At 34.8% G+C, this 22346-nt stretch overlaps 1 protein-coding gene across 1 annotated transcript; it reads right to left on the bottom strand.

Moving 5' to 3' along the window:
- Positions 1-539: 539 nt before the first annotated feature.
- adgrg11 (adhesion G protein-coupled receptor G11) lies at positions 540-19445 on the bottom strand. The gene is made up of 18 exons (XM_051644316.1): positions 19322-19445; positions 16469-16725; positions 16040-16108; positions 15593-15697; positions 13225-13359; positions 12910-12942; positions 12472-12540; positions 12169-12334; positions 10992-11151; positions 10464-10598; positions 9023-9130; positions 8876-8918; positions 8158-8258; positions 7465-7583; positions 4834-5099; positions 4526-4616; positions 3189-3484; positions 540-2838 (listed from the first exon to the last, which is right to left on the bottom strand). The coding sequence occupies exons 2-18, from the start codon at positions 16710-16712 to the stop codon at positions 2690-2692; spliced, it is 2289 nt and encodes a 762-aa protein (XP_051500276.1). The 5' UTR covers positions 16713-16725; positions 19322-19445; the 3' UTR covers positions 540-2689.
- Between the last annotated feature and the right edge of the window lie 2901 nt (positions 19446-22346).

Here is a 22346-nt window from a genome sequence, read left to right as displayed (position 1 = left end):
TCAAAAAGAATTTTGATTACTGAAGAGATTACTTTGCATTCTATTGTCATTTGTTTCATTTAATATTTAGTCCTTTCAGATGGAAAACATTTATACATATAAATGATGTGATCCAAAGTGCATTTGAACAGCGGTGAAACACTTTCTTATGATGTGTTACATTCATATGAGCAGACAGAGAAGCAAGTTTGAAGTAAGTTTGGAGCAGAAGAAATAGAAATAAACCTTGTGTAAATTGTCAGCTTTACGCTAAGTTAAAATGCTATTTCTAGCCATTTTACATGCACATGTTACCAGACACGATCATATTTATTTATCAAGAAAATTCACATTGGATCATAATTTCTTTTTTCTAGTAAGACCTTTAATATTAGGGCAAAAATCATATTCTTGATAATATTTTTTGTATTGATTTCCTGTAAAAAGATCTAAAAATCCTTAAAACAAGATCAATTTGATTGATCTTGTTTTAGAAACAACACTGCATAAGATATTTAGGTTTTTCAGAGAATGTGTTTTAATATGTGTATTTTGTTTTACTGTACTGGCAGAGTTTTTATAGTCAAAACAAGTGAAAAAATCTACCAGTGCTGAAGAAGTAATCCAAAGTATTTAGAATATGTTACTGACCTTGAGTAATCTAACAGAATACGTTACAAATTACATTTTACAGCATGTATTCTGTAATCTGTAGTGGAATACATTTCAAAAGTAACCCTCCCAACCCTGTATATATATATATATATATGTTGTTTATTGAATTAAAAAAAAAACCTTGTTTTATTACTAGCAATATTTGTTTTTTGTTTTATGCATATTAATAAAAAACACAAAGACAAAAGTTCCAGACTTCGAGTGCTATGAACAAAATTTTATCAGATTTTAAGTTTAAAATTGTGTAAAATATGAAAAGGTGCCACTTATACAAAAATATCATATTTAGTACAGACCCTAATAGACTTTTGCTTTTACATTACAATTAACAGTGTTCTTGTGTGAGGCAGATGTTTGATTAATTTTACGCAAAGACAAACCAGCAGGACTGTGTAAAATCAGTAGCCTCAAACTAATATGAAAGGTAAAAGATCCATCAACATTTATGTACAATAATAGACTGGCAGGAGGGAAACAGCCTCCTGAACACCGAAAGCATACACGCAATACATAAAAAAACATATAAAACACACACACAAACACACACACACACACACAAAATAAAAGACTAAGGTAATATGTACTTATAAGCAAAACTATTATCTAGGCAAGCTGATTAAAAAGATCCTAACACCACTTTGACCAACATTCCTGTCCAATTATTATAATTGTGGGAATTGTGTGTTGCAGAAGTAAAAAATTTAATACATAAAATAGTTTATAATGTACAGAAAAATACATCAGTAGGACAGTATTATGCTATGTTTAATATGAAGCAGCCTTTTACATTTAACTGCAGTCAAGAATAAAAAATATATAGGTCTATACTACACAAAAGTAGATTCTGAAACGCTGTTATACAGAAGAGTTGTGTGGTATTCATAACTGAATTGAGAATTACTTTTAAACTTTATTTCAATTATTAAAACTGAACTGAATTTAAACAGGATGCACAGTTTTTAACATATGGAGTATTTCCAGATTCTTTAGATGATTTTAATAATCAATGTTTGAAATATAGAAATGTGTATTTACTTTACAGTATATCTATAATTCATTCTATTTCAAAAAATTGTCTTTTAATATATGGAAATTTCCAACTCATGAACTGAAATGGAGCCAAAAGTCTGAATTTTGTCCAACCCTCTAATACAGCACTTACTAATTTTCCTAAGTTTAGAGATAGTTACATATGCTTTAGGAAAGATTTGCATTGCCTAAAAACATTAAAGATAAAGTTATTAATTCCATAAAGTTGTTCACTGGGGGCATTAAAAAATTAAAGGTGCTGTAAACAATTTTTGTAAATGGAAAGTATGAAAAAACTCCCTGAAATATATTAATTAAATAAGTGTCGTGAGATATCTCACCTGTCTCTGTGACAGCTCTAGACTCTGTAAACAGCAAACAAATATGTGTTTGCGGGCTGCGGTCTCTGGCACTTTCTGCTTGTTAATCATTTTGCGTGTTCTAATAGTATTGTAGTTGCAGCACATTATTGAGACTTAATGCCATATTAATGCCATGCTGTTTTTAACAGTTGTCAGTGGAGGGCGCTATTTTGCTGCTGTTGTTGTTTTTGACAACTGTTTCTGCTTGATATCATTCTCATTTGTTATCTTTGGAGTGCAAGGTTTTTGCAAAAAAGGGGGTGTGGCTAATCCAAAGGCTCAGCTTGTGGAAATTCTAAAAGGGCTGACCTTATATTGACTCACAGTAATAATATAAATGAATATCAATAGTGTAAACAGATATCTACACCGTAAAATAGTGGTGAAGTGCAATTAAAAATGTCACTTTATTCTATTTCTATTTCTATTTCATCCAACAATTGCATTGCTTTGGTGTAACCTAATGTATTCAGTTGATTTTGACTTGAAAGAAACAAGTTAATTTAAATATTACCACGTGAAACAAATTTTTTTGGGTTACCTGAAAAAACATGTTTTAGTAGTGTATATTCCTATCATATAAGTAAATATCAATAGACAGATATGACATTTCAAATTTGCAGATAAAATATAAAGGTGTCTAATTAGTCACAGGACTTTGTGCTGGTTGTTGACAGTTGTTTGTCATATGGATTTTCTGTGTTGGTCTCCCCAGACATGCTGCTCTGTTCTGAAGGTTCAGCTTCTCCAATTAAGGTGCTTGATTTCAGGTAATATATGAACAAGAAGAATCCTATAAAACACACATGTGGAATCAGAAAAGACATATAGTTCTACTCAGTGATGACAAGATTTTTTAATTCTGACGTTAGATGTATATGTACAGCAGATTCTTTCCTAACTTGTTGGTTGTGACCCCGCCCAAAAAATCACTTTCATTTACTTGCATTTTTTTTCACTAATCGCATCTTTTGTCCATACAATGAAAGTGAATGGTGACTGAGATTGTCAACCCCTAACATTGTGCCTAACATCACCGACTGTGTTACATGGAAGAAAGAAAGTCATACATGAAACAACATCTGTATGTAAATGATGACAGAATTGCCCTTTAATGTTTTTGAGATGATATGATGCTCTCACCTTGAAAGGAGTTCAGAATGGTAGAGATGTAGTATGAGGGTATTTGCAGAGCTCCATAGCTGAAAAATGTGAAGCTCCAGGTGAGTCCCAGCAGACAGCAGAGCCCCATGACGGTGGTGATGTCAGAGGTGGCCGTTCCTGAGTGCTTCACTTTGTCAGTCTTGCTCCACTTGTTTACCCTCAGCATACAGAGCCACCGCAGCACCACAATGAAGATGCTGAAGGTGAAGATAAAGATGAAGCTGTAGTAACCGATGTTCACGATGTAGTGGACATTGATGTCTAAAATCCAGCACCTGCAGCGAGAACAGGGGGAACATTTTTGATAGTCTTAATCATTTACTTACACTAATGTTGTTCCAAACCCATATGTTTCTTTTTTATGGAATAGTAGATATTAGGCAGAAAGTTAGCCTTGGTCACTAGGGCTAATCATTACTAAATATTCTTGCCATTTCCTTACATTAAAGGGATAAGATTTTTAAAACAATATCTCAGCTCTGTAGGTCCATACAATGCAAGTGAATGGTGGCCAGAACTTTGAAGCCAAAAACAAACAAACACATAAACGCAGCATAAAAGTAATTCATACGACTCCAGTGGTTTAATCCATGTCTTCTGAACTGATGCAGTTTTGGGTGAGAACAGACCAAAAGGTACACATTTTTTACTGTACCTCTTGCCTTTGCAGTCTCTACGCACGATCATGATTTCAAGCTCGATTACACTTCCTAGTGCCTGACGCATACGCAGAGAGCTAGATGGCACTATAGAAAGTGTAATCGAGCTTGATATCATGATCACCAAGGAGACTGCTGATGTCAAGATTTATAGTGAAAAAGGAGTTATAGTTTGGTCTGTTCTCACCCAAAACCAACTGGACCACTTCAGAAGACATGGATTAAACCACGTGACTCTATGCTGCCTTTATGTGCTTTTTGGAGTGTCAAAGTTTTGATCATCATTCACTTGCATTGCATGGACTTACAGAGCTGAGATATTCTTCTTGAAATCTTTGTTTGTGTTCTGCAGAAGAAAGAAAGTCACATATCTGGGATGGCATGAAGGTGAATAAATGATGAGAGAATTTTCATTTTTGGGTGAACTATCCCTTTAAGCACTTATGTGACATCAGCCCGAAAAGTAAAGGTGCTTCAGAGACAGAGCTTTTGATAAAAGATTACGTTCACTGATAAATCATGCATAAAAGACTGGGAGGTGTGTATTATGAAAGTAAATCAGCTCAAATATTTTTATTTTACATTACTTTAATAGCAATGATTAGTGCTAGCACACCATAATGAAAGTTGAAGGGTAACTATAAAGGTCACACTCACATGGTTACATTATTGCCTGTGTCCGTATGTATGGTCTGTTCACCGTATTTGCCAAAGAAGAAAATGATGGTCACAACAAGACCAGGAGGAACTGAAAAATGCAAATAAAGTATGCAAAGAGTCTGAAAGACCACAACAAATATTGGTGTTTCACTTTTACATATGAAATGAATGCTCAGTTTATGGTATGTGTATGTATGAGCAATAGTAATGGTTATGTCTGCCTAAGCAAACACCACTAATGATAACACAGTAACAGTCCACATCCTTCTCTGTAAACATTTTAGGCATTTTATAACTGAACTCACCCCACCCAGCCACGGTCATCTTGATGATGTAATGTTTGATGGTGACCGAGTATTTGGACATTTGCATGCAGAGGTGAAAAGCCTCCAGACCAAACCAGGTGAAACTGGCCAGTAGGCTGTAATGCATGAATCCAGCCATGATCCGGCAGGCGGTGAGGTCCTTTGCACGTGCTACATACTCATTGGACAGGAAGGCCACGTTAAGCAGGAACAGTGCCACAAAGACATTAATCAACACGTGGACTGAGTTACTGGCTTTAGCTCTCCTGCAATTTAAAGTGCAAAATTGAAATCAATATTTTGGATCCACTGCCCAAATAAAATAAAACATCATAAAATGGAATATTCTGGGTTCAATACAAGTTAAGGTCAATCGACAGCATTTGTGGCAAATATTGATTACCACAAAAAATAACTTTGAATTGTCTGTCCTCTTCTTTAAAATAAGCAAAAACCGAAGTAACAGTGAGGCACTAGCAATGGAAGTGAATGGAGACAATTTAAAAAACAACAAATTCAAGGCAGAAATTTGAAGCTTATAATTTTATAAATGCACTTACATTAATAATTTGTAAAACAAATAATTAATTTGTTAAAACTTGTGTATTATTTGAGCAGTAAAGTTGTTTAAATCGTCGATTTAGGGTTTACAGCGTTAAGTCGTCATGTTAACACGCATATTGTTTATGTCTTGTGGCTGAGTCTTTTGACATTTAGGGACCTTTTGCTTTTATTAAAGAAGACAAAATATTTTTTTTGTATTTATAAACATTATGCCAAAAAAGCTATCGATTGAGCTTAATTTATATTTAACCCAGAATATTCCTTTAAGTGTGGATTGTAGCAATTAGGACTAAAATTAAAGGGACAGTTTGCAAAACATTTTACAATGATTTCATCATTTTATTCCCTCATTATGTTCCAAATTACTTACTTTCTTTTGTGGAAAACAAAAGAAAGTGTTAGGCAGCAAATTAGTCTCAGTCACCAATTTTTTATTGCATCTTTTCTCCATACACTCGTGTACACATGTGTGGACATTGTATTTTGGCTTCGCTACACACAACACATAATTTAAATTCATTTCAACGGACTGATCTCAGTTCAGAAGACTATGTGCTGTCAGTAAAGGGTTAAACTTCAACGAATGGAGTCATGTGACAAAACAACATGGTGCCGATCACAGTGGAGTTTGTCTTTGGGAGAAAAAACGCCAACAAAACTACATCTGGAAACAAGAAATCTCATTAAGTTTTTACATTACCTGTTTGAGTCAAAAGATTTGAGTCTCTAGTTTCATCCAATATGCCATTTTTAAATTTGACTGATTTATCGAGAAACACCATGCTGCTAAACACAATGGACACTAATATGTACTTTAGCTCATTTTTTCCTTAGAAATCCTATATTTACTGGGCATGATCACATTGAGAATCAATAGGTTCATCCAAAAGCTGAAAATTGTTGCTCTCAGGGGCTTTATATTGAGTTAGGGTGAAAATAAGGTGCATTTTAAGCTGTTCTGAGACCAGTGCAGACAGACAGCACACTGGAGGTTAAGTCAGTCACTAAATAGGGAGCAAGTGAGCATCCTATATCTCTCTATGCAGCTAAGTGCATTCACTCCTAAAATCCGACCAAAGGTTCAGTTTCAGGCTGCAGATGATGTTTGGATCACTCAACATGTTTGACAGAAATGGAACAATGATAATCAGTACATAGATTCAGAATTTATAATGTATCATTTTATTTTAACATGGTTGGCAGTGATTGGATGATGGTGGAAATTACTTCGAATCAGAATTAATTATGCTAATTTCTGATGTAACGTCTGTAACATCTCAAAAACATGACTTACCAGCACTCCTGGAAACATAATAAACAACTTGATGAAAAAAATCTGACTTTCTATAGCTTGATATTATTTCAAATTTCACAACCAAGTCCTGCTGTCCACATATGTGGACATAAATTTTTAGGAAAACTATTTGCTCTAGATTTTTTTTTCTTTTCTGCATGTTTATTAGGTGCTACTAGTTACAAATCAAAAAGGAAATGGAAAGTGCTCACAGCAGTCACGCTCGGCTTTATGAGGATACAATGCGCGTGAATGGTGACTCCAGCTGCCTAAAATCTCTTTTTGTTTTTGATGAAATAATGTTCATTTAAACATCCAAACCATTATTTTAATATTGGTTTTAATAAACATACAGTTAAATTTTAATTAGGGCTTAAAGGTGGTGTGTAATTTTTTTGGTTAAAATAGTTCCTCCTATCCCAGCAGAAACAACTATATGTAAGCAATTCGCAGACTGATTTCCCCAAAAAAGTGTAAACATTGTGAATCAGCTACATTGGCTCAACCAGTGATGTGAGTTTGGGGCGTGACTGTTTGTTTGTTTGACCAATGGAGGATGTAGGGAGTGTTTGGGAAACCTGTTTGAAAACAATCATTATTTTTGCAGTTCTGTTTGTTGATGCTATTGGTGTAGAAGTCACACACCACACCTTTAATCCTTATTGGTTCAACCCACAGTAGACAAGATTTACCACAGTGAAACCGCTATTAGTAACTCTTGTTGGTCCTTTTAAAATCATTTATAAGTTGTTGTACAGAGAATCGTGTCTCACCTCAAGAGAAAGTGCATGAAGAGCCCGATGCCCAGGAAGAACATGGACAGGCCGCAGCCGATGTAGGTGATGTATGTGAGACTGATGAGATCTTGCTGAGAAATGTCTTTAACAGGAGCCTGTATTAAAACAATGTCCATTTATACAGATCTTTCTAGATATTGGTCATCTTAATGGAATAGTTCACCGATAAACATTTATGCACACTCATGTTGTTCCAAATCTGAATGATATTCTTTATTCTGTGGAATACAAAAGGAGATGTTAGGATGAATGTAAGTCTCAGTCACCATTTACTTTAATAGTATGGTGGGGGTGGGGGGGGGATCAATAAAAAGTGAATGGTGACTGAGACTAACATTTTGCCAAATATCTCCTTTTGTGTTCCACGAAAGAAAGACAACAGAAGATGACAAATGTTTTTTATTTGGGTGAACTATCCCTTTACGTTAGGAATCAAAGCTCAGCATATTTTGTAATCAGTAAATTTCAGAGAAATGTAATTTTATCATCTGCTAGTCAAAAGTTTGGACACACTTGATTGAATTTAATGTATCCTGACCTTAAAAACCTTTTCATGTAAAGGCTTCTGCTTATTTGCTTAAAATTAGTTTTGTAGGCAAATGTAAATTGTTCATACATTTTTTATTTTATTTTATTTTATTCACATTAAGTCCGAAATAGGAAACCTACCATAAGCACAGCGAAGAAAGTCAAGTGTTCACATTTACAAGTGACCTTGTTTTTTTCAATAGTAGTATTACACCCATCAGTATTCCAGTTAGGCTTATTTCCTGATGAGAAGGAGGTACTGGTTAGTGATGAGTAAGCATATTGAGAAAATATTAACTAAAGCTGATGTAATTTCTGCAACACTTGCACCACCGAACGGCATTGCAAAAATAAAAAATGTTTCAGTACAACTTTCTGAATACACCCATTGCCTGCAGTTGTTCAAACAGTCACATAGCCCCGCCCCCAACTCACGCCATTGGTTGAGTTATGTTGCTGGGGCGGGTCTAAGCGGGTAGCTCAAAACAATCACAAGAATTCTTATAGCGCCACTGAGACACAGTGTTCCAACACATTTGTTATTCAAATACATTATGTTCACAGTTTCGATAAAACTAACTTACGAATAGCATACATATAGTTGTACCTATATATTAAGCTGGGATAGAAGAAAGTATTTTAACACAGAAAAAGTTACATACTTCAGCTTTAATGAAAATTGATTAATGAGAAATCAAAATTCTCTCAGCTTAGAATCATAAGATAAATGTATCACTGAGGAGATGATTTAGGGTCTTCATATTTTCCATATTCTTTTTAATTGTTTAAAAAACACAGACTATGACTCAGCTTTTGATAAGAAATGTAACATGTACAAAACACAAGAGTATAAACAGACCACTTCCATCCCATGCATGACAAGTAGGAGTCAATTTCTTATCCTAAAGAAGAAAATAAATCAGAAGTTCAGAAAATCAGTTTTATGTATTGTTAGAAATTTTAGAAATATACTTTCTTATGTTTCTTAATGAATACATTTGCTTACCTGTATTATTTGGAAGCTTAACTCAATGTTGTTTCTTAAATTGGAAATCTTTGTCCCCATTTCAATCGCATAAACTTGATCATTCAAAATCACACTGTTGTTTTCATCCTTTAAAAAGAGAGATTGTATAATTTGGATTCTTGAGAAACATAATCAGGTTTCTATGGAGTAACATTTGCTTTTATCAGATAATCTGGTACAAATAAGATAAATGTGATTCTAGCTATTTGGAACCACTGACATGCCCTGAACTCTATTTAAAGGGACAGTTCACCCGAAAATGAAAATTCTCTCATCATTTTCTCAACCTCATGCCATCCCAGATGTATAAGACTTTCTTTCTTCAGCTGAATACAAACAAAGATTTTTAGAAGAATATCACAGCTCTGTTGGTCCATTCAATGCAAGTGAACAGTGGCCAGAAATCACAAAAAGCACATTAAAGCAGCATAAAAGTAATCAATAAAACTCCAGTGGCTTAATCCATGTCTTTAGAAGGGATATTATAGGTGTGGATGAGAAAGAGATCAACATTTAAGCCCTTTTTTTTTTTTACTACAAATCCCCACTTTCACATTCTTCTTTTGTTTTAATTGTGCATATTGCCACCTACTGGGCAGGGAGGAGAATTTATAATAAATCTGTTTGTCACCCACACCCATCATTTCACTTCTGAAGACATGGATTTAAACAACTGGAATCATATGGATTACTTTTATGCTGTCTTTATGTGTTTTATTTTGGAGCTTCAATGTTTTGGTACCCTTTCACTTGCATTAAAAGGACCTATAGAGCTGAAGTATTCTTCTAAAAATCTTTATGTTCAGCAGAAGAAAGAAATACACATATAGAATGGCATGAGGGTGAGTAAATGATGATAGTTTAGATGAACTATTCCTTTAAGAAGAAGTCACATGTTTACATTCTGTAGTGACAAGAGCATAAATAATAATAATCAGAATTTGTTTGCCTACAAAGATGGATTATTTAAATTCATAGCCACACATTATTTTGTATTAATACATTATTATTTGTAATATTCATATTGATTATCTGTTTACATTCATGCATTTGGCAGACACATTTATCCAAAGCAGTTTACAGTGCAACTAGTAAGTGTTCCCTGGGAATCAGACCCATGACCATGGCGTTGCTAGTGCCATGTGCTACCAGTTACAGGTATTCACTATATGAGTTAGAATCTCAAAAGCATGTTAAAACCCATTATAAAAAGCTCATAGCAGATTTGCACCATAATTTCAAGATACATTTTAAAATATCTAATTCATAATTATTCACATTGAGAGTTATTAATTTGTGATAAATGCACACAAATCATAATGTTTGACACAAAATACCTGATGGAAATATTTTGTAGCACAGTTCTTACTTTAATTGTCCTGCATTACAGAAGGTAAGAAGTTCAGAAGTTTCTTTATACCTTTGTCATGTTGGGAAATTGGAACAGACCCAGAAAAGCTTTTCCTGAGCTTTGGTTGAATGCTTTCAGAGTGGCTTCTTTCGGAACAATAAATGCATTGGGATAATTTTGCAGTGCTGCAAAATCATCTATAGCCTGTAAACAGTGATGATTTCTGTGTTTCAGTTCATCATAAAGTAATAATTTTTTTGGGGTGACAAACATTTTGTTACAACATTAAACTACTGCAGACAGTCATACAAATTTAAAGCTGAAGTGCGTAACAACTGTTCCAAAACATTTTCCCGCACGCCTTCCACCGGTCAGACATAGTCCCGGCCAAACTCTAAACTGATGTTACAGTGACAGGCTGGTCGAGATGTTGAAACAAACAGCAATGTTCAAAACGCCACAGAGCCACTTTACGGAGAAATCACACACCTACACAGCGCTTAATTAAAGTTTTTCTGCATATTAATGTTGGATGTATTTTGACATAAAAATTACACACTTCAGCTTTAAATAAGACGAGTTCATCTAGTCACTCACTCTGATGCCGGTGTCTGAAGAGTAGATGAAAGCAGATGTTCTGATATCAGACTCAGCTTCAATTTTCTTTACAACTCCTTGAATGTTACCCATGGACACAGTTGCTATGGTTAAATTCCCCATCAGGAACAGCATGTTGGAGAGATTTTTCATGACCCCACTGTAGGTGATCAAATATTTGTGGTGCATACATATCATTAATGTGAAGTAATAAGAGTAAACTTATAATAAAGAAAATGGGGGTAGGAGAGCACTCAAAAAAGATGTTATCCTATTAAGATTTAAGTATTTTAATTTCATAACAAAATTAGATCAAATTGTGTGTAATGTTTAAAAAATTTAAATTAATAAAACTGAAATTATTTCGGGTTTAAAAAAAATATATATTACTCAATTCAATTTGATGGAATTTTGTTATGAAATTGAAATGCATAAATCTTAAAATTATTATTTTTTTGAGAGAGAGTTTGTTGATATATGCCATCCTCTCTAGGCAAGGATAAATCCTATTACAATATGTCATTATAAATATTTATAACTTAGGAACTTAGGGAGGAAGTTGAGCCATGTCTGGGGGTAAGTTGAACCGTTTGGGGTAAAATAAGTTTAAATTGAGTTTAAATTGAGTTTTGAGTCTTGAGTTTTTATTTATTTATTTTTGTCTCAATTGGCCTTTTCCAAGAAAAAAAAAAAAAAGAACATAATTACAAATAAATTAAATCTAGGAATAGATGAAAAATTATTTAACAATTCATATATACATACTGTGTGGTATGGACAATTCTCTTAAAAAATTTATTAACAGGGAGCCAATTCTTAAATTTTGAATTTTGCCCTATCCTGTCATGTACATGCTTTTATTGGTTGATATGATAGATCTTTTTTAATAAAAATGGCTTTGACATAAAACTCATTATACTGGTCTTAGCACAATGTTGAAAATGTTCTTTCTCCTCTCAGTTACAGACAATGTTATAAGATGGGAACTTCTTGAAATTGTATAACAAAAAATGTAGCACTTTATAAGATACAGGGTGTGGCTCAACTTACCCACTGGCACATTTTATCCCACCATCCTCATGTATTCTGGATTTATCCACTACAGTTATCTGTATAATTTATACAAGCCCTTATAAACCTTTAGAAAAAGTTATAACATGTTTGAAATTGTACTTACGCAGCTGCCACAGCATTTGTCTCTGTTTTATTAAACTGACTTGCTATTTCTGCTGGTACCGACACTGATTCCAAAACTTGAAAAGGACTTCCACACTTGAAACAAGTTCCATTTTGATTTTTGATCTTAATGGTGTTCACCTTACTCTCATCACTTGCATTAGCATCTGCATAAAATAGATTACAGAAGGAATCTAAGATGAATCAAATGATACCATGATTATAACAATAGACTATTGACAGTATGGTGGTTGAATGCGATATTGAGTCTGCTCTGAAAGTGATTACAGCAGAACTTTATTACCGCTACAGTTGTGTTCATAGTGTGCACTCTGGCATGCCTCTGTGGGATCCAGGCAGGTCATATTACATGCTAACATACACAACACACACAACAGAACAAAAGAATATTACACACAACTACATACATGCCATCTACAGTATTATAGCACATCTCAATTTAATACTTGATTCTGATTAGTCAATCACCAGCAAACACTTTTTAATAAAGAACGCTAAATTTCACAAATGTACATGGAACTTTGCGCTCTCTCTTTTCATACCATCTTTAGAATAGCTAGTTGGCAGTCAGTGTTTATTTTACAATATTGACCGACTGAATATACTGTACGTTCTGCCATACGTATGACAAGAGTGTTTGGACAGACCAATCAAGCCTTTTTCACTCTAGAATTATAGTATGTACTTAGGAATCAGGGTCGGTAATCCAGATAATACTCACTGCTGCTGGGAGTTAAGTTGGTCCAATTGCAACCTTTCACAAACAGAACAACAGAGAAATAAGTCAATTATCAATGCCTGACCTGCTAAATCTCATCAACACTGGTGTAAAATATCTTGTTTAGTGTTGCGTTTAAAACTGCACTTTCGAGTAATTGATGAATTTATCACCCCTAAGACACATTTTTGTTCTTTGTACTAGCCTACAAATGATAAACCAAAACTAGGCACATCATATTAAAAGACATAAAATAACAGTCTGTTATGTTAAAACTCATAACGTGAATATAAGTACTAAAAATGGAAAGTCTTTCACCTCTTTTAATCCAGTTTGACCAGTTGTAATATAAGCAGTTCCCAGCAAATAAACAGACAAATGTGGGTATGCTGTTTCTGTTAATGCTGATCTGATAATCACCTGATGTATTTTTTGACAAATACACACCATAGTCTGGAAAACAGTGGGTTAGAAAATAAAGTTACTCTATAGGCTAAAAACTAGGCCTATATTGTCAATGAAAAAGTAAATATAAGTTAATTAATCTCATATGTAGGCCTATGACAAATAGTCCCCAAAATATTTGCAAATAAAATAATTGAACATAATTCAAAGACATTAGGGTACAAATTCAAAACATCAACATTTCAAGGTACAGCGCATCCAGAAAGTATTCACAGCTCTTCACTTTTTCTACATTTTGTTATGTTACAGCCTTATTCCACAATGGATTAAATTCATTATTTTCCTCAATTCTACAAACAATACCCCATAATGACAACGTGAAAGAAGTCTGTTTGAGATCTTTGCAAATTTATTAAAAAAAAAAAAAAACGAAAAAAAAAAACAATATGTACATAAGTATTCACAGCCTTTGCTCAATACTTTGTTGAAGCACCTTTGGCACCAATTACAGCCTCAAGTCTTTTTGAGTATGATGTTACAAGCTTGGCACACCTATTTTTGGGCAGTTTCTCCCATTCTTCTTTGCAGGACCTCTCAAGCTCCATCAGGTTGGATGGGGAGCGTCGGTGCACAGCCATTTTCAGATCTCTCCAGAGATGTTCAATCGGGTTCAAGTCTGGGCTCTGGCTGGGCCACTCAAGGACATTCACAGAGTTGTCCCGGAGCCACTCCTTTGTTATCTTGGCTGTGTGCTTAGAGTCGCTGTCCTGTTGGAAGATGAACCTTCACCCCAGTCTGAGGTCCAGAGCACTCTGGAGCAGGTTTTCATCAAGGATGTCTCTGTACATTGCTGCATTCATCTTTCCCTTGATCCTGACTAGTCTCCCAGTTCCTGCTGCTGAAAAACATCCCCACAGCATGATGCTGCCACCACCACCATGCTTCACTGTAGGGATGGTATTGGCCAGGTGATGAGCAGTGCCTGGTTTCCTTCAGACATGATGCTTGCCATTCAGGCCAAAGAGTTCAATCTTTGTTTCTCATGGTATGAGAGTCCTTCAGGTGCCTTTTGGCAAACTCCAGGCGAGCTGTCATGTGCCTTTTACTGAGGAGTGGCTTCCGTCTGGCCACTCTACCATACAGGCCTGATTGGTGGAGTGCTGCAGAGATGGTTGTTCTTCTGGAAGGTTCTCCTCTCTCCTCAGAGAAACGCTGGAGCTCTGTCAGAGTGATCATCGGGTTCTTGGTCACCTCCCTGACTAAGGCCCTTCTCCCCCAATCGCTCAGTTTGGCCAGGCGGCCAGCTCTAGGAAGAGTCCTGGTGGTTCCAAACTTCTTCCATTTACGGATGATGGAGGCCACTGTGCTCATTGGGACCTTCAATGCTGCAGAAATTTTTCTGTACCTTCCCCAGATCTGTGCCTCGATACAATCCTGTCTCGGAGGTCTACGGACAATTCCTTGGACTTCATGGCTTGATTTGTGCTCCGACATACACTGTTAACTGTAGGACCTTATATAGACAGGTGTTTGCCTTTCCAAATCATGTCCAATCAACTGAATTTACCACAGGTGGACTCCAAGTTGTAGAAACATCTCAAGGATGATCAGTGGAAACAGGATGCACCTGAGCTCAATTTTGAGTGTCATGGCAAAGGCTGTGAATACTTATGTATGTGATTTTTTTCCCCATTTTTTTATTTTTAATAAATTTGCAACGATTTCAAACAAACTTCTTTCACGTTGTCATTATGGGGTATTGTTTGTAGAATTTTGAGGAAAATAATGAATTTAATCCATTTTGGAATAAGGCTGTAACATAACAAAATGTGGAAAAAGTGAAGCGCTGTGAATACTTTCTGGATGCACTGTATCTTCAGACCACTAAAAGCTGTTTTTGAATACAGGAACGTGTCCTGAACATCTCTTTCATCATTCTGTGCTGTCTACTCTGTGTGATTTGGTGATTTGTCAAAAACATGAAGGTGGTACTGCAAACTTGATTTGTTCTAATAGTAAATGTCCTTATTAGGCCAGGGTACATGAAATTATCATTATCATCCATTGTATTATCTTTTAAATGCAGTTTTTACATAACTCATCCCACTAGATCAACATGTGAAATTGACGGCACTAATTTTAAATAAGAATAAGTCATACATTTCTAAACTTAAATGAAATCCACAGGTTTTCATTATTGATAGTGCTGAGCTGCTCACACAAAAGCTTAGGTCTGGACAGGAATTAAAATAACCTCTCAGTCCAATACTCCAAAACTCACCACTGCAGTATGTTTTACATGATGAACTTGTACATGAAGAGATGTTAGCTGTACAGTTTTCACCGTCATCGAATGAAAAAACCGTGATATTTAATAATGTTTTGTCTATGGAAAGAGAAAAATCATTTTAAATGAATGCAGCCAACAGTAAGCAACGCTTGTTTAAAACTCAAAACAAACTGTAATGTAAAATTACACTTGTGAAACTGTATATTTCTGTTGCAATGATCTAGTAAGTGTCATTGTGCAGCTTCTGTGAAGTTTCTTTTTTATAACATTGAGAATAAAAATATTAGAAATGGGTCTAAACCTATTCTGTATTTATTTTGAGTGGAAGAAATCCCAAACAAAAACATATTTTCGAGGAACATATATAAGTAGAAATTATTTTCAAGGGCTCCAAACATTTTTTAAATAATGTTTAGGCTGAATTTGGTTTCTCCTTACCTGGTAATTCTGTAGAATCACAACCAAGTATCACATCTGATAAGTTCCAAGAACCATTAATGCAATCAACTATTAAAAAAAGAGACAAATTATAAACAATTCAACCACAAAAAAGCAGCATAATCTCATTAATTTTATTGTACATTTACATATTTCTTTCTTTCATCGGAGTAACTAAATATAGTCAGGATCGTGTCTTATTATATAATCTATTTGGCAAAATTAGTTCATTTAGATATGCAACATGAAGCACACACATTTAAGTTAAGTGAAAAACGTTTTGTACTTAGTTTAGTAAAGTCGCAAAAGACATAAAATAACAGATGTCATCCTAGTGTCAACCTAAACCAATTTATTTACCCTCTAGATTGAGAATTTAAATTAAGACATACATTCTCCCTTTCAAAGATCTTCTTTGATTTGAATCACCTGTTTTCATATATCCCATGAAACCATCTGCACCCAGTAAGAACATATCGTTGACCACAACTTCAGGATTAGAGGATCCTTGGACACCGGTAGTTAAAGGACAATCATTTTTTGTTTTTTTTCCATAATTATGTTTACATTTAGGTTTATTGGCATTATTAGAGTTAGCAGTTTTGCAGATCTCTGGTAAAATGAGCAGGAGGCCACAAATGTACCACTTCATCCCTGACAGCATTTCCAACATGAGTTTACTCGACCTGCACGGCAGTAAAGAAAAAAGTGTAAAACATTAAATACTGTGCATGTTAAAAACTTTAACAGGCTATGAGAAATTATCATCAACAGTTATTTGCATGATACAGACTGTCAATAACCAGAGGACAAAATAATATACAAGTCTCGAAAATAAGGATCTCCCGATGGCCTGTCGCCAGTGTGAGAGAATTTCGGGCCAGTTAATAAAACTGTCACTTGCCCTGTCGGGTCAATACTGCGTTGTCACAAAATCTTACATTCATTCATATACTAAAAGTGTTGTAAATGTGTCCTGGTGAGATTATTAAACTGCAAAAGCCTGCGATTTAATTAAATAAACATCCTGGGGGGAATTCACTAAGAATGAACTGCACCCGGTAAATGTGCTATTTATTAGCACATGCTCTATGCACTGGTTAAGCACCCTATTCACTAAAATAATTAAGCAGATCAGTCAACAGCGCAAGCGCACCCACAAAATGTGTGCAGAATTTCTGAGCACTATATAGTCGATGATGCAGCAGACCATTTGTCACAATGTCAATTGTGCCGGACAATTATTGTGAATGAAGCGCAATCTACAAGAAGCCTAATTTACATAGAAAGGAGGCATGTTTGCATGGAAAGGAACAACAATGACTTGTTTAAGTACTCAAGATGAGGATAATTTCATCACTGATTGCGCCTGCTAAAATAGATCGTTGGTGTTTAGTGAATAAGATGCAGGAATTTGCGCTGAAATAAAAAGGCGCAAAAGTGCCACAACTGTTTCACGTATTCACCCCCAGACTGCATGTGCTGGGTGCTTCAAACTGAATGATTAAAGTCATTAATACACCAAAAACATCATGACCATAATGCGTGCTGTTTGTTGTAGTAGATAACAGAGAGCAGAGCACTTATTCACTTTAAAGCATGCAGTACATGCAGACTTTTGTCTACATATTGTATATATATATTATATATATAATTAAATCACAGCCTTTTGTGGTCATGTAGTGAACTGCACAAACAGACACACAAATAGAAAGGGCTTCACTAACTGAATAAAATGACTATATATTATATATATATATATATATATATATATATATATATATATATATATATATATATATATATATATACAGAAATATATTACTGATGTATAGTAAAAATGCTATATTTAATGTAATAATAAGAATGATATTTATGATTATTATTATTATCATTATCATCATAATCTATCAGTAATAATTATATTTAAGGAATATCTTACAAGCAAGAGAGCAGTTTTCATCGGTATCTTTATTTACTGTATACTGTGATGATCTGGTTTTGTGCAACACATTATTTATAAAAATAATAATAATCATAAATAACTCCAATGTTGTATTTTAGATTAAACTTTGAATATATGATCAAAGTAAAACTTCTTTTGATAAAAAATAATGCAATGTTGTGTTGAAAAATAATTGTTCTATTTTCATTAGATGAATGTTTTGAGTTCATTTGATTGGTCACCTTTTTGATGATAATACTGAAAAGAAAAAGAAAACTATGGAATTAAGAAAAAATGTATTTCTGAATTTTTATATACTGTGTATACAAAATTCAGTATATATATATTGAATTTTGCTGATTTAAACTTGTCAACAAACCAACATTACCTAGCTGGCTAGCACAGATGAGTTTTTTGGAAATGGCAACAATGTTTTAGTCTTAAAAGCATCAGTAAGAATGGGTTGAAATTTACAAACCAGTCAGTAACATTTTGTATTGTTTTCCAGCAACAGTGCATGTATGAGTTTATAGATGTCATGGAGTTACATTATAACTGCATAATTTGCAGCTATTATTGCAAATTAAAAAACTATTTTTTAAATTTTTGTAAAGAAAACTTAACACAATAAAACATTTAAGTACAATTCCTGGCACATATACATACAAAATCCATTGCTAAAAATAAAATGCAGAATTTTTTGTGTTAGGGCCAGCAAAAAATTTGGCAAGGCAAGTAATAATCTGAGCTACTGGCCCAACCGGGCCAGCAGAATTTTTTTTTATTTGAATTAAAATGTATTAATATGCCCATTGAAAAACTAAATTGCAAAGGAGTATTTATAAAAAATATATATTTTAGCTGTTTCTCCTAGACAGCAATAAGATTAAAAGGAGAGCAAATGGAGACAAATGGACCCCTCTGTGTAACAGACCCCGATAATCTCACACGAGTCTCAGAAGAGATCTCAACAGTCTCAAACTGTGCTCAGATTTTCTCAAGACACCAAAGTCTGTGAAATTTCAATATGAACTAAAACATTTCTCACCAATATCTACCAAGTCCAAATTATCTGAGCTATGTAATCCGCATTCATTTCATTGCTCTATACTCTTGCTTTATGTCTTATTTGTGTCTATTCTTATTTTTCCTATGGAATTTTGAGGAACATCTGAGATAAAGCTGACACTTAAATTAAGTCTCCTGAGCTACGAAAGAGTAACCTCTGAGCATTCGAATATGTTCCTACAAGAGGTGTAAAATTCAGTCTATTGAATCTCATTGTGTTATTTTCCCAATATTCTTCCTACTGAGATCACTAAAACAAAACTTCCTACCTGGTGAAGAGATGATGACTCTATAGTCCAAATACTTGTATATGTCTTTTTCCCTCAGAAGTATACGGTACTTAATTTTGCATGTAACCTTTCTGCCATTCCTCTGTGGTTTTCTGTTTTGCTAACCACATCTCAGATGCAAACCAGCTGTCCAGAGAACAGAGGGCTATACATCAGACATTAACAATCTGAACAGTGATGTTCTTTACTGTTATAATACTCTGTCCAATAGTATTCTGCAAGAAGAGGTGTTTGTGGTCAGTGTCAAAGTCAAAAATGTTTTGAGCTGATAAACATGAGAATAAATATAATAGTAATATTCATAATACTATTATAATTATTGGGGGTGGGGGGGTCTGTAACCTTCAGACTGTCACCTGCAAACTTCAAACTTTTTAAACTTTTTAAGCTTTCAGGCAAGGCTTTGTGAAGCCAACATCAAAGTTTGTCTTGACAAACTTTACCAATCTAGTTTCACGTTTTTCACATTTTTTCAAACGGTTCTTATACTCCATAATGTTGTGGAAAAAAAAAGAAAAGAAATGGAAATTCATTAAGATTTAGTTTCATTTTCTATATGTTTGCTTTTATTGTTGCGGGATCCTATGCGCTTAATAACAATGATTAAGTATTCACAAAGTATCATATTTGTTTGTACTATTTGCAGTAATTATATGTGGATTTTCTGGCTTCAGGGAGACAGCTATGCAACTAAACAAACTAAGTTTCCATATTATGATCACAGTACAGTAAATAATATCACATCATCTGTAAAAAACAAATTAGGTGTTTTGCATCATCTGAGCAAACAAAACTTTTACAGTGATATGGACGTAAACATTCAAAAGGCTTTTAAGCTAATGCACAACACACAGTACATACATAAAATATGGTAATAATCATGTGCACTATGATCATTTGACCACTAATGGAGGCATTCAATTGACAGAGACATGCACCTTTTTTTCAAACATATTCCTTAAGCATTACTTTATTGTTGAGTCTTGTACTCTCTAGTCTGACCATTATCAGTATCAATTAAGTTTGGACAAACATGCACTGCATCAGTCAGTAATTGAAATCTGCATTATTAAAATTACAATTTTCTCATGAAATAAACATTTATTGTCTTGCTTTGTGGCATAAGGGTGTAATATGATCCCAGGGTCTCTATAGTTCACTTTTACCAGGGAAATAACCTGCAGTTCAATGGTTAAAAGTTTAAAAAGGGTGATATGGGTTTACACACAAACAGTTAAAACAGTTTGAAGTGAATTAATTGTCTTTTCACTTTGCTTTGAATGCCTTTTGTTACTTTGTGCAAAATAAACATTCAGATAATATTGTGTGATCTGTGCTAGGTGTTTTGCACATATAATTGTACAGTAACTAACCTGTCAACCTATATTGTACATGCTTGTCACTGTTCTGTTGTTCTGAACCTTGCCTGACTTTATTTTTTCATTGAGCAGAATAACAGGGGTCTATGAAACAGGTGCATTTTCCACTTTGAAAAGTGCTAATAAATTGCATTTTTCTCATTAAAGGTGCACTCAGTAACTTTTGTCTTTGTGTCATCTTGGACTTACACTGACACCTAGCGGCTTGGATGCAGCATCATTTAAAATCAATAGTTTTCAGTTTCAGATGCCATTGTAGAAATGTAGTATTCACAGTCAGCCATGATTACTTTAATCAATTAACGAAAGTGTCAAATAACAGGACGGTTACTGAGATTAAGCGAGTAGTATTCGGCTGGTCATGTGATTCTAACATGTCATAATATTGCAAAAATACAATTAATTTTTTTTTTAATGTTTTGATTTTTTTTTATTTGATCCCCTTTTCTCCGCAATTTTCTTACTAGGTCCTCGTGGTGGCGCGGTTACTCACCTCAATCCGGGTGTCGGAGGACAAGTCTCAGTTGCCTCCGCTTCTGAGATCGTCAATCCGCGCATATTATCACATGGCTCGCTGTGCATGACACCGCTGAGACTCACAGCATGTGGAGGCTCATGCTTCTCTCCGCGATCCACGCACAACTTACCACACGCCCCATTGAGAGCGAGAACCCCTAATCGCGACCACGAGGAGGTAACCCCATGTGACTTTACCGTCCCTAGTAACCAGGCCAATTTGGTTGCTTAGGAGACCTGGCTGGAGTCACTCAGCACACCCTGTATTCAAACTCATGACTACAGGGGTGGTAGTCAGCGTCGATACTCGCCCCCAGGAGCTAAACTTTTTTAATGAGGAAAAAATTACTGAGTGCACTTTTATGCACTGACAAACATGATATTACTTGTCCTTCACATTTACTTGTCCCAGTTCACATGCTGAAAGAATGACATTATGAAAAAAAAATGTTTTATGTAAGGACATCACTGGACCCTTTCTAGATCTCCTTCAATTTGTTTATCGAGCAAACAAGTCTATGGAGGATGCAGTCAACATGGGAAAGCATCATATCCTGCAACATCTGGACAGACCAGGGACATATGCAAGGATCCTTTTTGTGGAATTCAGTTCGGCTTTCAACACAATTATCCCAGCAATACTCCAGAATAAATCTGTTTTAAAAAAATCTGTTTTCTCTGTTCCCATGTCTATCTGTCAGTGGATTACCAGCTTTCTGACGGACAGGCAGAGACAAGGGAAATTCAATTCTAGCACCTGTACAATCAGCACAGGTGCCCCCCAGGGATGTGTGCTCTCCTCATTACTCTTCTCCCTCTACACAAATGACTGCACTGCCAAGGGCCTTCTGGCTGATGCTTCAGAGCTCTGAGCACCAGAACCGTCAGGCACAAGAACAGTTTTTTCCCTCAGGCTATACACCTCATGAACAGTTAAAACTGCCCCTTTGAGCAACAATTATGTGCAATTCACAGTTTAGTCTTTTTATATCTATCCAACACATCCTACCTCTTCTGCAATTACATTCCTTTGTACTGTATATAACAGAGTTGTATTTGTACTACTTATATATGTATGTGTGTGTGTATATATATATATATATATATAT

This window comes from Myxocyprinus asiaticus, chromosome 19 (assembly GCF_019703515.2).
Source record: "Myxocyprinus asiaticus isolate MX2 ecotype Aquarium Trade chromosome 19, UBuf_Myxa_2, whole genome shotgun sequence".
NCBI classification, from domain to species: Eukaryota; Metazoa; Chordata; class Actinopteri; order Cypriniformes; family Catostomidae; genus Myxocyprinus; species Myxocyprinus asiaticus.
Note: the sequence above shows the minus strand (reverse complement) of the source record. Positions and strands in the feature narration are given on the sequence as shown.

Coding starts and splice junctions, on each gene's coding strand:
- adgrg11 (XM_051644316.1), bottom strand. CDS start 16,712: ATGTTGGAAATGCTGTCAGGGATGAAGTGGTACATTTGTGGCCTCCTG. Junction 11,152..12,168: donor ACAAATGCTGTGGCAGCTGC/GTAAGTACAATT, acceptor GATCACCTACAG/TGGGGTCATGAAAAATCTCT. Junction 8,919..9,022: donor TAAGCTTCCAAATAATACAG/GTAAGCAAATGT, acceptor TTTCTTCTTTAG/GATAAGAAATTGACTCCTAC.